Genomic DNA, 14,315 nt, shown 5'->3' on the forward strand with positions numbered 1-14,315 from the left:
GGGTACAGGGTGCTCTCAGGGGTTCAGGATGCTCTTGGGGGTACAGGATGCTCTTGGGGGTGCAGGATGCTCTTGGGGGTGCAGGATGTGCTTGGGGGTGCAGGATGCTCTTGGGGGTGCAGGATGCTCTCAGAGGGTTCAGGATGCTCTCGGGGGGTTCAGGATGCTCTCGGGGGAGCCGCATCCCCCGGTCCCCGTTCCCGGTGCAGGCCGAGGCTGTGCACGGGGCGCGGGGCTGGCACCGGCCCCACCACGGGCGAACGGGGCCGCAGGACGGTTCCGAGCCCTCCCGACGGCTCCGTCCCCGCCGCGCTCCGGTGGCACCGGCTCCCGCCTGCTCCTGACAGAGACAAACGAGAGGCGCCGGCGCCTGCCCCCCCCCCCCTTCACAGCCCATTGCGGGGGTGACGGGGGCAGCACCGGGGCTCGGGGGGGTCCCTCTGTGGGGTCCCCCCTGCTCCAGGCTCCGCTGCGCACCAGGGGCTGGAGCGGTCGCATCGCGGGGGGGGCATCGCCGCCGCCCCGAGGGGAGCGAACGGGAGAACCCCGGCTCCATCCCGTTCCCGTCACCGCTGCCGGGCCCCAACCGGCACCGGCACCGGCGCCGCCTTCCTGCCCCTGCCCGCGGGGCTCCGGTGGTGCCGTGGGAGCGGGGGGGGGCTCCCCCCGGCTCGGCCCCGTTTATCTTGGCCGCCGCCGTTTCCTCCGGGCCCTTTGTGCGCGGCCGCGCCCCCCCCCGGCCCCCCCCCGGGCTTCCTGCGTGTGCCCGGCACCGGGAGCGCGCCACCGGGAGACCCCCCCCCCCCTGCGAGCAGCACCCGGGACCGCCGCTGGGAGCCGGTGGAGGGGGATGGACACCGGCTGCGGGCATGGGGTGGGTGTGGGGTGGGCGTGGGGTGGGCATGGGGTGGGTGTGGGGTGGGTGTGGGTGGGCATGGGGTGGGCATGGGTGGGTGTGGGGTGGGCATGGGGTGGGTGTGGGGTGGGTGTGGGGTGGGCATGGGGTGGGTGTGGGGTGGGTGTGGGGTGGGCATGGGGTGGGCATGGGTGGGTGTGGGTGGGTGTGGGTGGGTGTGGGGTGGGCATGGGGTGGGCATGGGGTGGGTGTGGGGTGGGCATGGGGTGGGCGTGGGGTGGGCGTGGGGTGGGCATGGGGTGGGCATGGGATGTGTGCATGGGACGTGCATGGGATATGTGCATAGGATGTGCATGAGACGTGCATGGGACGTGCATGGGGTGTGTGCATGGGATGCGCATGGGATGTGTGCATGGGATGGGCATGGGGTCTGTGCATGGGATGTGCATGGGATGGGCATGGGATGTGCACATGGGATTTGCACATACAATGTGTGCATGGGATGGGTGCATGGGATATGCATGAGATGTGCATGGGATGTGCGCAGGGGTGTGCATGGGATGTGTGCATAGGATGTGCGTGAGATGCGCATGGGATTTGTGCATGGGATGTGTGCATGAGATGCGCATGGGATGTGTGTATGGGATGTGCGCATGGGATGTGCATGGGATGTGTGCATATGATGTGCATGAGACGTGCATGGGAAGTGTGCATAGGATGTGCATGGGATGTGCATGGGATGTGCATGGGATGTGTGCATGGGATGGGCATGGGGTGTGTGCATGGGATGTGCATGGGATGTGCGCATGTGATGTGTGCATAGGATGTGCATGGGACGTGCACATGGGACGTGCATGGGAAGTGTGCATAGGATGTGCATGGGATGTGCATGGGATGTGCATGGGATGTGTGCATGGGATGTGTGCATAGGATGTGCATGGGACGTGCACGTGGGACGTGCATGGGAAGTGTGCATGGGACATGCATGGGATGCGCATGGGATGTGCACATGGAATGCAAAGTGGGGTGCACGGGTTGCAGGAGCCGGGTGCTCCCAGAGCCCCCACCATGGGGTGGGTTCCGTGGGTTCCGTGCTGTGGGGAGGGCTCCGCGGAGCGGGTTCCATGGGGTGGGTTCTATGGGAGGGGGTGCTCCAGCCCCCCCTATTGTTGCTGCCTTTGAAGTCGGGCCATTTCCTGCCCCGCTTTTATGGCAGGACCCGTCTGCGCCGCCGCTTCCCGGCCATAAATCACCGGCGCTGGAGGCTGCGGCGCCCGCGGCCACGGTGAGGGGCGGCGGCCGGACCATCCCCAGGGACCTGCCGGGTCAGAGGGATCCGGGGCCGGTCCCCAGAGGGCTGCTGGGCTCCGCAGGCTCCTGCCCGGTCCCCAGCGCGTTCCCGGTGCTCTCCCGTTGCCGCGGGCTCCGCATCGGCCCCCTCCGCTGCTCCCAGCGGGTCCTGGGGTTTCCTTGTCCCGCCTTCCCCGCAGGAAGCGCTCGCTCCCGGTGGAGCCGGCTCCGGGCCCGGCAGGACGAGCTCCGGGCCCGCCCGGTGGCACAGAGCAGCGGGACCGCACCGGGGCATCCCCGGGCTCAACCCCAGCACCGGGGTCCCGGCTGCACCGCGCACACCCGGGGCTCTGCTGCGGCCGTGCTGGTGTTGATGCCGTTCCCATTGTACCGGCGTCAGTGCCGTTCCCATTGTACCGGCGTCAGTGCCATTCCCATTGTGCCAATGCCGATGCCATTCCCATTGTGCCAGTGCCGATGCCATTCCCATTGTGCCAGTGCCGATGCCATTCCCATTGTACCGGCGTCACTGCCATTCCCATTGTGCCAGTGCCGATGCCATTCCCATTGTGCCAGTGCCGATGCCATTCCCATTGTACCGGCGTCAGTGCCATTCCCATTGTGCCAGTGCCGATGCCGTTCCCATTGTACCGGCGTCAGTGCCATTCCCATTGTACCGGCGTCAGTGCCATTCCCATTGTGCCAGTGCCGATGCCATTCCCACTGTACCGGCGTCAGTGCCATTCCCATTGTGCCAGTGCCGATGCCATTCCCACTGTACCGGCGTCGATGCCATTCCCATTGTGCCAGTGCCGATGCCATTCCCATTGTGCCAGTGCCGATGCCATTCCCATTGTACCGGCGTCAATGCCATTCCCATTGTGCCAGTGCCGATGCCATTCCCATTGTACCGGCGTCGATGCCATTCCCATTGTGCCAGTGCCGATGCCATTCCCATTGTGCCAGTGCCGATGCCATTCCCATTGTACCGGCGTCAGTGCCATTCCCATTGTGCCAGTGCCGATGCCATTCCCATTGTGCCAGTGCCGATGCCATTCCCATTGTACCGGCGTCAATGCCATTCCCATTGTGCCAGTGCCGATGCCATTCCCATTGTACCGGCGTCGATGCCATTCCCATTGTGCCAGTGCCGATGCCATTCCCATTGTACCGGCGTCAATGCCGGAATCAGGGTGTGCTGGAACCCGACTGCACCCGCAGCCAGGGATGGGAGCCGGGGTGTCCCTGGCGCCCCATTCCCAGTGGGAAGGGCCATGGATGCTCCTCTGCCTGCCCGGGGCACCGCAATGCAGCTGGGTCCCGGGATCTGCCGGTGCAGCGAGTGTGGGGGGGTGCTGGTGGGTGAACCGTGGGGTGACTCCATCCCCATCCCCGTCCCATCCTATTCCCATCCCATCCCCATCTCATCCCATCCCACCCTATCCCCATTCCCATCCCCATCCCATCCCCATCCCATCCCCATCCCCACCCCGTCCCCATCCCCATCTCATCCCCATCCCCATCCCATCCCCACCCCGTCCCCATCCCCAGTCCATGTGCTGGTGTCTGTGCCACGGGGATCTCACCCGTCCCCATCCATCATCCCATTCCTGTCCCGCATCCCGCCGGATCCCTGCACCCCGCGGGGCCCCGGGCGGCGAATTCCAAAGGGCACCCGGGAAGATTAATCATGGGGCCGCGGCCGGTAACCGGATCGCTGCGGGAGCTGGAATGCGGCTGACCCCGCCGTGCCTGCCCCAGCCCCGCTGCACCGGGGGGACCCCCGTGCCCAAACCCGCCCCAGCCCCATGGACACGCGGCCCGGGATGCAGGGCCAGGAGGGATCCCAGTGTCCCCATGGTGGGAGCGATGCGGTCGCGGGGTCCCTGTTCCCAACTGGGTGCTGTCGCCCTCACCATCAACACAGGGGCTCCATCTCCCTCCACACAGCCCCGTTCCCTGGGGGCAGAGACCCCCTTGAGCCCCACCATGGGACAGGGTGGGGGACACCAAGCGGTGCTGGGGCTGGGTGAGGGTGGCCGGGAGGGTCCCCCCCACTGCGTTGCCCCATCCCGTGCTATGGGGTCTGTGGGGCAGCTGCTGCGGCACGGGTCTGGTGTAACGGTGGTGGCTGCAGGGGGGGATCAGGCGCTACCATACGGGGGGGGGGCTCCTCTCTTTGCCTCCGGGGTCCCCTGGGCCCGGTGCTGGGGAGGATGCGGCACAGACCGGGGCTAAGAATAGAGCCGGGCTGGGCCGGGAGGAGGAGGAAGGATGGGGCTTCCTCTGCGGCGGAGCTCTTCCTCCCACCCGTGCCAGGGCGGCCCCGGGCACCGTACCCACACTATGGCACAGGGGGGGGGGGGCTGTGGGTGCCCCATCCCTGGCAGTGCTCCAGGCCAGGCTGGACACAGGGGCTGCTCCAATGGGAGGGGTCCCCATCCAATGGAGCGGGGCCAATGCGGGTCCCCCCGTGTGACCCCCCCCATCGGCCACGTTTCATTGCACGTTTCGGTTTAATTAACCCCGGGGCGGAGCGGGGTTAACGGCAGCGCTGACCCCCGCCGGCATCGATCCGCACGGCAGCGCCCGCCGCCGCCCCCCCGTCCCCCCCGCGCTGGTGGCATGAACGGGGTGCCCCCCCCCCAGGGCTGTCACTGCGCCCAATGGACCCCGAGTCCCAGCCCCATAAGTGCCAGGATGGAGCCCCCCGGCCCAGTGCAGCAGGGGCTGGGGAGCACTCGAGGGCCTTGGGGCACCAGGATGGCTTTGGTGCACTGGGGTGGATGTGGGACACACAAAGGCCATGGGGCTCTGGGGGGGCCATGGGGCACCAGAGCGGCTGTGGGTCATGGGAATGGCCATGGGGCACTGGGAGGGCCGTGGGGCACCAGAGCGGTTGTGGGTCATGGGAATGGCCATGGGGCACTGGGAGGGCTGTGGGACATCGCGATGTCTATGGGGTATCCCCCCGTGGTGCCATAGGGGACCCATCCCCGCCTGTCGGTGTCCCCCGGGCAGGGGTCCCTTGTCCCCCCAGTGCTCCCAGTGCTCCCTCCGAGCTCAAAGCCTCCCCCCGAGCCCCCTGCCCCAGCCCTATTGAACCCGCATGGACGCCGGCACCCGCGCCCCACGGCCATGGGGCGATGGGGGCACAGGTTTAGGGTTAGGGTGCACCCATTGACAGCGGGAGGGGGCTGCGGCAGCGCCCTCCGGCCCCCCCCATCCCCGTTGCCTCTGCCGTGGGGCTGGGAACGGCGCCGGTGCCCAGGGAGCCCCCGGCAGCGGGCACCGGGAGGGTCCCCATGGGGCAGGGTCCGGGGGTGTCCCCGTGCCCTGCTCCGGGGCCGCGCTGGGGTCAGGCCCCGGTGACGGCCCCGCGGGGGGGCCGCGGCGTTTGCTCCATCCGGAGGCTTTGAAATGCAGCAACCGCGCCCCCCCCCGGGCCATTTGGTGGGAGTTTGGCCCCTGCCCATCTGGAGGCCCCGGGGGGGGGCAGCAGATGGGGCCGGGGCCGGTGGCACCTCCTGAGCCCCCCCCCAGCGCAGCACGGACACGTGGGTCACGTGGGTCACGTGGGAGGGGTGTCCGTGCCCGCACACGCGTGGGGGACCCCCCCCCGGCACGGTTGAACGTGGCTGTGCCCCCACACGCGTGTCCGGGGTGGCTGCTGGGGGGGGGGGGGTTGCACACACGAGTGGGACCCCACCTGCACACACGTGTGGGAGACGTGTGCCGGGCCCTGTGTGTGCTGAGGCCCCAGGACTACTGGTCCCTGTCCCTATCCCTTCCCCATCCAATCCCATCCCCATCCCCATCTCCATCCCCATTCCCATCCCAACCCCATCTCCATTCCATTCCATCCCCAATCCCATCCCCATCCCCATCCCCATCCCATCCCCATCTCCATTCCCATCTCCATTCCATTCCATCCCCATTCCCATCCCCATCTCCATCCCCAATCCCATCCCCAGCCCCATCTCCATCCCCATCCCCAACCCCATCTCCATCCCCATTCCCATGTCCATTCCATTCCATCCCCATTCCCATCCCCATTCCCATGTCCATTCCATTCCATCCCCATTCCCATCCCATCTCTATCCCCATTCCCGTCCCCACCCGCACCCCATCCCCATTCCATTCCATCCCCATTCCCATCCCCATCCCCATCCCATCTCCATTTCATTCCCATCCCCATCCCCATTCCATCTCCATTCAATCCTCATCCCCATCCCCATCTCCATTCCATTCCATTCCATTCCCATCCCCATCCCCATCCCCATCCCCATCCCATCCCCATCCCATCCCCATCCCCATCTGCGCTCCATCCCTATCCCTACCCTCACCCCATCCCACCCCTCCACGGCACAGGCGCTGTGTTCCTGAACTGACGCCTCGCCGTCAGCCCCGGGGGGGACCCCTGCACCCCGCTGCTCCCATCACATCAATCCCGCTCCCCGGGTACGTGTAATCCCGTTAGTCCCGGTTCCCCCCGCGGCCCCGCCACCGGGAGCAGGGTCGGGATTTATTGCCTGTAATTGCCCGGGTCCCGTCCCCGGTGAGGCGGCGGCTCCCGGTGCTCGCCTCGGCCCCGCCGCCTCCATCCCGCACCGGCCACCCCTTTATTCAAGGGAAATTCATTTGCCAGCAATTTCCATGTGGATCCCGCGGCGCCGGGAGCGTCCCTAATCGAGTTACCGGCACCGCCTCGCCTGCAGCCCGGAGCCCTTCCATTATGGATGAGGGATGAGGGGCTGAAGCGCGGCGCTGCAACCGGCGGTGTCCCCGGGCTCCGGGACACCCCTCACCGCGGTATCGGGGCACCAGCACCGGCACCGGTTGAGGAGGGCGGCCCCAGAGCATCAGCGCTGGGTTCACATGAACGGGAGCACCCGGTGCTGGGAGCTGTGGGTGCCACTGGAGCGGGGATGGGTGTCCGGGGGGGGGGGTAACGGAGCCCCAGACAACGGGGATGAAGGGGGTGGGGAGCACAGGGCACAGAGCCTCGCACCCGCGCTTGTGAACGCGCACCCGTCCCCACGTGCACGCGCTCGGGGGTGCTCGGGGCGCAGCTACCGGGACCGGGCTCCATGGGTTCAGCCCCGGTGCAGGCGGGTACAGAGGTGTAGGAGCGGGATCCCGGTGCCCCGGTGCCGCAGCAGCAGCAGCGCCCATCTGCGTGGCCTCGGGCCGCCGGCACCGGGCTCTGCCCCGCAGGAAGCTCCGCTGTTCCTGCAGGAACCCAACGGGCTCGGGCCGGTGTGGGGTGAGAAGCCTTTTCCCATCCTGTGTTCCCGTCAGCTGGAGCTGCCGCTTCCCCCCCCCCAGCCTGGCAGCGAGCCGGGAGCAGGCCTGACGCTAGGGTGATGGGCGCGGTGATGGGCAGGGTGATGGGCAAGTGGCTATTGGGCAGGGTGATGAGCAGGGGGGGGATTGGGGGCCCGGGACGTGCCCCATTCCCCGTCAAGCAGCGGGAGATGGCGGCGCATCCCGGCCCTCCGGTGAGGACAAAAGCCGCATGCGATGCAGCCGCCGCAGCCTGCAACCCTTCTCCCAAATGGGATCCCAAGCTGCCAGAGCCCCCCCTTCCCGCCCCCCCAAACCCCCCTTTTCCCAACCCACCTCCTCCTCGCCCCGGCTTCTATTTAATTGCTCCGGCTGCTGGGAAATTTCAAGCTCGGATTTGTCTGAACCCATTCCCCGCCCCGGGGATCGCGTTCTGCTTTGTCAGCAAGATGAGAAGACCCCAAATCCCTCCTGGGGGTCCCCCTGCACCTGCTCCCCCCAACCCCGCACCATCCCCCCCTTCCCCTTCCCCACTGCACGCAGGTTCATTTGCTCTCATTAACCGCATTGACCCCTGTGTCCCGTTGGAGCATCCCAGCAGCAGACCCTTGGGGAGAACTGGGCGGGATGGGGACGCGGAATCGCTCCCTTCGGGGGGGGGGGGTTTCGCCATCTCCCGGTCCCCATCCCGCTGGCAAACACGACCCCGGTGTCGCCTCACCTCCGTGTGCGGCCATCCCGAGCCCTTTTATGAGCCCGGGGGATCCCGGAGCTATTTGTACCGGGAATTTGGGGGCAGCGGGGAATTGGGGACGGGGGGGGGGGATTTATGGCCCGGCCACGCTCTGAAACCCAAAACCCACCCTAAGCGGCTTTAATCACTCCCAGACGCGGCGGCCCCTGCGCTTTTATGGGGCATTGAGAGCAGGGGAGCTCATAAATTCAGTGCTGACGGTAAAAGCCCCGCTGAGGGTTTAATTTGGGGGGGGGGGGGGGGCAGAACGCACCCAAGCCCCCCCCGTTTGGGTGGGAAATGGCTGTGGAAGGGGGAGGCGCATCCCGGGAGCGGTGCCCCCCCCCCCGATCTCATCCCCCGTCCGTGGCTCCTCCTCCTCCCGGTGCCCAATTTGCCGCCCCAGCCCCGGCTCTTTAAGGCTGCGGGACCGGGAGCGGTGGTGGTGGAGGGGGGGGGGGGGCCGCGGAGCTGCTCCCGGTACCGGGGATTGAAGGGGAGCGTTGGGGATAAGCGGAGCGGCTCCCGGTAACGGGAAACCGAGCGCTCCCCGCCGCCGTTACCGGGCCCCGCTGCGGGACGGCGGCGGCGGGATGAGGCGGGCGCGGTGCTGAAGGCCGGAGAGCGGACGCGCCATGACCTCGGCGCGGGAGGCACCCGGTTCCTCCCCCGGTTGCCGCCGGAGCGCCCTGGACCAGCTCCCGCCGCCCGCCAGCTCCAACAAGCCGCTGACCCCCTTCGGCATCGAGGACATCCTGGGGAGACCCCGCGGTGGGAGCCCCCCCGGTACCGGCACCGGCTCCGGTACCGGCACCGGCCCCGGGACCGCCGCTACCCCCGCCCGGCTCCCGGAGAAGGCTGCGGGGCCCCGCGGCGGCGGCATCGCCCCGTCCTCGCCGCTCTGCGCGCTGGAGGAGCTCGCCAGCAAAACCTTCCAGGGGCTGGAGCTGGGCCTGCTGCAGGCGGCGGAAGGTACCGGGACCGGGGAGCACCGGGGGGGACCGGGGGGGACCGGGGGGCATGAAGGGGGGGGGGGAGCGGGGACCGCGCAGGTGCCGGGGAACCGGGGTCCTCCTCGCCCCGAGCCGGGGAAGTTTTGTCCGGAGAGAGCCCGGGACGGGGCCGGTGCTCGCCCTGGGGCACCTCGCGGCCGAGGGCCCGGTTCGGGAGCGCGGAGTCGCGGAGGGAGCGGCGGGGCCCGGCCCGGCTTTACCGGGGCCCGCGGGCACTGCTCCGGCTCCGGGAGCGGCGATGGGCGGAGGGATCGGTCCCGCGGTGCCGGTCGGGCTTCACCGGGGAAAGCGGCGGCCTCCGGCCCTGCCGAGCCGTGACCGTGACCGTGACCGAGCGCAGGAGCAGAGCTGCGGGGCAGGCCCCTTCCTTTACCGGCACCGGCGGCGACTTCCCAGACCCTCGGTGGGCTCCGGGGCCTCTCCGTCCGTAGAAACCCGTTACCGAGGGGTCACCGGCACCGTCGGCGGCTCCTTTGGGGCACCGGGTACGGCAAGACCCGGAGGGAAAGAATCGGCCCCACCGGGGGAACGGGGCCGGGATCCTGCTGCGAACCCCCCCTCGAGCAGACAAACGGACACGGGCAGGAGGAGCGCAGCCCAACCGGTAACGGAACCCCCTCACCGGGAGGGACAAACGGACACGGGCGGGAGGAGCGCAGCCCAACCGGTAACGGAACCCCCTCACCGGGAGGGACAAACGGACACGGGCGGGAGGAGCGCAGCCCCACCGGTAACGGAACCCCCTCACCGGGAGGGACAAACGGACACGGGCGGGAGGAGCGCAGCCCAACCGGTAACGGAACCCCCCTCACCGGGAGGGACAAACGGACACGGGCAGACCGAGATTAACGGAAACCAGCGGAGAAGAACGGGCACACGGAGAGGCCCAGCGGGGCCCCCGCCGTTAACGAAGAAACGGGCGGACACGGGCAGATGGAGCCGGGCTCCCGTTATTAACGAAAGTGGCGATCCGCGGCCGGAGCGACGGACACGGACAGAGCCGAGCTCCCGTTATTAACGGAAGGGACGTTCCGCGGCCGGACCGAGGGACACGGACAGAGCCGAGCTCCCGTTATTAACGGAAGGGACGTTCCGTGGCCGGAGCGAAGGACACGGACAGAGCCGGGCTCCCGTTATTAACGGAAGCGGCGTTCCGCGGCCGGAGCGACGGACACGGACAGAGCCGGGCTCCCGTTATTAACGGAAGTGGCGATCCGCGGCCGGAGCGACGGACACGGACAGAGCCGAGCACCGGGAATGAACGAAACCGAAACCGTGCTCCGCTGCGGGCTGCGGGAGTTACCGATGCGGCCTCAACGGGCGGGCACCGGCCACGGGCAGAGCGGGGGCCCGCGATTAACGAGCACCAAAGCGGCGTTAACCCGGCCGGGCAGACGGACCCGGGTCAGCGGCCGGGAATGAACGGAAATAAACGGCGCAGCACGGACGGAAACCGGGGAGAAACGAGACCGAGGAATAAGGTAAAAACCCGTTACGGAACGGAGGCGCGGACACAACCGGGCAGCGGGGCCGCGGCAGTGAACGAGAAGAGCCGTTATGGGACGGACGGAAGGACACGGCCGTTGGGAACGGAATAAACCCGTTACCGGCCTGATAAACGATCAGGAACGGGCAGCGCCGGGGCTCCGGGAGCGGAGGGAAAGCCCCGTTACCGCCGGGACAGAGGGACACGGTGGGGCCGAGCGCGGCCTCGAACGGAGCCTTCCCGGCCGCCGCTAACGGCGAAGTGAACGGGGACAGAGGAAGCTCGAGGTTGCCGTCGTTCCGGTGCTGCCGTTACCCGCGGGGCTGCGGAATGAACGGGAAAAACGCCCAAAACCTTCTCACCGGGAGCGATCAGCGCTGACACGAACCCCATCGCCCCAACGGACCCACGGACACCACCGAGACATCCCGGGCCTCCGGTAACGGCCGGACCCACGGACACCACCGAGACATCCCGGGCCTCCGGTAACGGCCGGACCCACCGACACCGCCGAGACATCCCGGGGCTCCGGTAACGGCCGGACCCACGGACACCGCCGAGGCATCCCGGGCCTCCGGTAACGGCCGGACCCACGGACACCGCCGAGACATCCCCGGCCTCCGGTAACGGCCGGACCCACGGACACCGCCGAGGCATCCCGGGCCTCCGGTAACGGCCGGACCCACGGACACCACCGAGACATCCCGGGCCTCCGGTAACGGCCGGACCCACGGACACCACCGAGACATCCCGGGCCTCCGGTAACGGCCGGACCCACGGACACCACCGAGACATCCCGGGCCTCCGGTAACGGCCGGACCCACGGACACCGCCGAGACATCCCGGGCCTCCGGTAACGGCCGGACCCACGGACACAGCCGAGACATCCCGGGCCTCCGGTAACGGCCGGACCCACGGACACTGCCGAGACATCCCGGGCCCCCGGTAACGGCCGGACCCACCGACAGGTCACGGGCAGAGCAGCCCCGAGGCCCCGCCGCAGCGGAGGAAGCGGGAGCCGGTAACGGGGAAAGCAGAGACTGGTCCGCGCCTCTGGAGCCACGTTACCGGGCGGCGGATGGACCCGCCGGCACCACGGAGGCTCTAACGGGCCGGCACCGGCACCGCGACACGCACCGGGACCCTGTTGCCGGTGTGGAACCGGCACCGATGCCGCTGATGGGCACCGGATCCGCTCCACCGGCAGCAGAGCGCTCGGGTCGGGGCCTCGGGGCTGCGGCTCGGCCGTGCTGGGAGCGGCGGCCGGAAACCACCGGCCCCGGGGCTTCTGCGAACCGGCGACGACTCCGCTCCCGGTCTCGGCTCTTCCCGGTTGCCGGTTCCGGCCCCGCGGCCCGGGCTCTCCGACCGATCCGGTGCCGGGGTCGGGCCGAGCCGCGGCGGGGAGGAACCGGGCTTGGAGCCCCGGGAGCGGCGGCGGCTCCGGCAGGACCGGGCTCTGTGGGACGGGACGAGCGGTTCTCGGTTCTGGGCTCCCGGCAGCGGGCCCGGGATCGGGTTGTTCTGAACGGCGGAGCTGGGCCCGGTTTTACCGTGCTCGGCGCTTCACAGCCGGGACAAGATCGGCGCTGAGACCGCCGTACCGTACCGTGCCGTACCGTACCGTACCGTACCGTGCCGTACCGTGCCGTACCGTACCGTACCGTACCGTACCGTACCGTACCGTACCGTGCCGTGCCGCGCCGTGCTGTGCTGCTGCCGACCCGGTGCCGACGCCGCTGCCCATGCCGGTACCGTTACCGGTGCTGTACCGTGCTGGGCCCGGTTCAGTGCGGCTGCTTGTGCCGTGCCGGTGCCACGCTGTGCCGTGCCGTGCCGGTACCGTGCCGTTCCCGGGCCGTTCCCTCTGCCATACCCGTTCCCGTTCTATTCCGTGCCCGCTGAACCCGCAGCTCGAGAGCCGTTCCCGTTCCCGTTCCCGTCCCCGTTCCCGTTCCGTACCGTGCCGCTGTCCCCGCAGCTCGGGAGCCGTTCCCGTTCCCGTTCCCGTTCCCCTTCCCGTTCCGTGCCGCTGTCCCCGCAGCTCGGGAGCCGTTCCCGTTCCCCTTCCCGTTCTATTCCACCCCGCTGAACCCGCAGCTCGGGAGCCGTTCCCGTTCCCGTTCCCCTTCCCGTTCTGTACCGTGCCGTTATCCCCATAACTCGGGAGCCGTTCCCGTTCCCGTTCCCGTACCGTGCCGCTGTCCCCGCAGCTCGGGAGCCATTCCCGTTCCCGTTCCCGTTCCCGTTCCCGTTCCCGTTCCCGTTCCCCTTCCCCTTCCCGTTCCCGTTCCCCTTCCCGTTCCCGTTCCGTACCGTGCCGCTGTCCCCTTAGCTCGGGAGCCGTTCCCGTTCCCGTTCCCCTTCCCCTTCCCCTTCCCCTTCCCGTTCCCGTTCCCGTTCCCGTTCCGTACCGTGCCGCTGTCCCCGCAGCTCGGGAGCCGTTCCCGTTCCCCTTCCCGTTCCCCTTCCCCTTCCCCTTCCCGTTCCCGTTCCCGTTCCCGTTCCCCTTCCCGTTCCCGTTCCCGTTCCCGTTCCCGTTCCCCTTCCCGTTCCGTACCGTGCCGCTGTCCCTGCAGCTCGGGAGCCGTTCCCGTTCCCGTTCCCGTTCCCCTTCCCCTTCCCGTTCCCGTTCCCGTTCCCGTTCCCGTTCCCGTTCCCCTTCCCGTTCCTGTTCCCCTTCCCGTTCCCCTTCCCGTTCCGTACCGTGCCGCTGTCCCCGCAGGTCGGGAGCCTTTGGCCGTCCCTGGATCTCGCCCTCCGTGCAAGAAGCGCCGCAAGTCACGGACGGCGTTCACGGCGCAGCAGCTGCGGGAGCTGGAGCAGCGCTTCCTGCGCCAGAAGTACCTGTCCCCGGTGGAGCGGGACCGGCTGGCGGCGCGGCTGGCGCTCAGCACGGCGCAGGTCATCACCTGGTTCCAGAACCGCCGCGCCAAGCTCAAGCGGGACCTGGACGAGCTGCGGGCGGACGTGGCCTCGCTGCAGGCGCTGCCCCCCGCCGCCCTCCGCCACCTCGCAGCCATCCCGGACCCGCCGCTGCCCCCCGCAACGGCACCGGGCGCCGGCCCCGCGGAGCTCTCGGAGGAGGAGATCGATGTGGGGGACTGAAGCGGCACCGGGAAAGGGGGGGGGGGGGGGGGTCACACGCACACACCGGGGGGGTCCCGGGCCGGCACCGAGACTGAGCGAGCCCCCGGTCCCGGCGGATTTGGTGCAATTTGGGGTCCGTTTTTTTCGGTTAATTCCCGTTTTCATTGGATTTTCTGACGTCTCCGTCCCCGGGGGGCACCGGTGGGGGGGGGAGGGGGGGGGGTACGGCCCCGGTATGAACAATGGGAATAAAGGCCACACGTTATTAAGGAGCGCGGAGGGGCTCGGGGGACACCGGGGGATGCCCGTAACGGGGCGAGGGGACGCACACGGGGCACCGGGGTCCCCCCATGTCCGGTTGCGCCCATCCCCGTGGCCCCGCTACCGGCAGTACCGGGGTCCCCTCGGGTTGGGGATGGGCGGAGGGGGGGGGGAGGGGGTGTCACCGGGACACTGCTTCCTCGTCCATGCCGCCCCGGTGACGTCACCGAGCGGAGCGGTGACGTCACTCAGCGCGGGAGCAGCCCGGAGGCCGCGGGGATGGGCGGGGGGGAGGCAACC

General features: G+C 69.0%; 1 protein-coding gene across 1 annotated transcript; it reads left to right on the forward strand.

Annotated features, from left to right (window-relative positions):
- Positions 1 to 8,767: 8,767 nt before the first annotated feature.
- On the forward strand, positions 8,768 to 13,772 carry LBX2 (ladybird homeobox 2). The gene is made up of 2 exons (XM_061358506.1): positions 8,768 to 9,137; positions 13,390 to 13,772. Exons 1-2 carry the CDS (start codon positions 8,801 to 8,803, stop codon positions 13,770 to 13,772), a joined length of 720 nt encoding a protein of 239 aa, XP_061214490.1. The 5' UTR covers positions 8,768 to 8,800.
- The last annotated feature ends 543 nt before the right edge of the window (positions 13,773 to 14,315 follow it).

This window comes from Neopsephotus bourkii, unplaced genomic scaffold (genome assembly GCF_033783945.1).
Source record: "Neopsephotus bourkii isolate Nb327-2 ecotype Australia unplaced genomic scaffold, CSIRO-AGI_Nbou_v1 NB_943, whole genome shotgun sequence".
NCBI classification, from domain to species: domain Eukaryota; kingdom Metazoa; phylum Chordata; class Aves; order Psittaciformes; family Psittacidae; genus Neopsephotus; species Neopsephotus bourkii.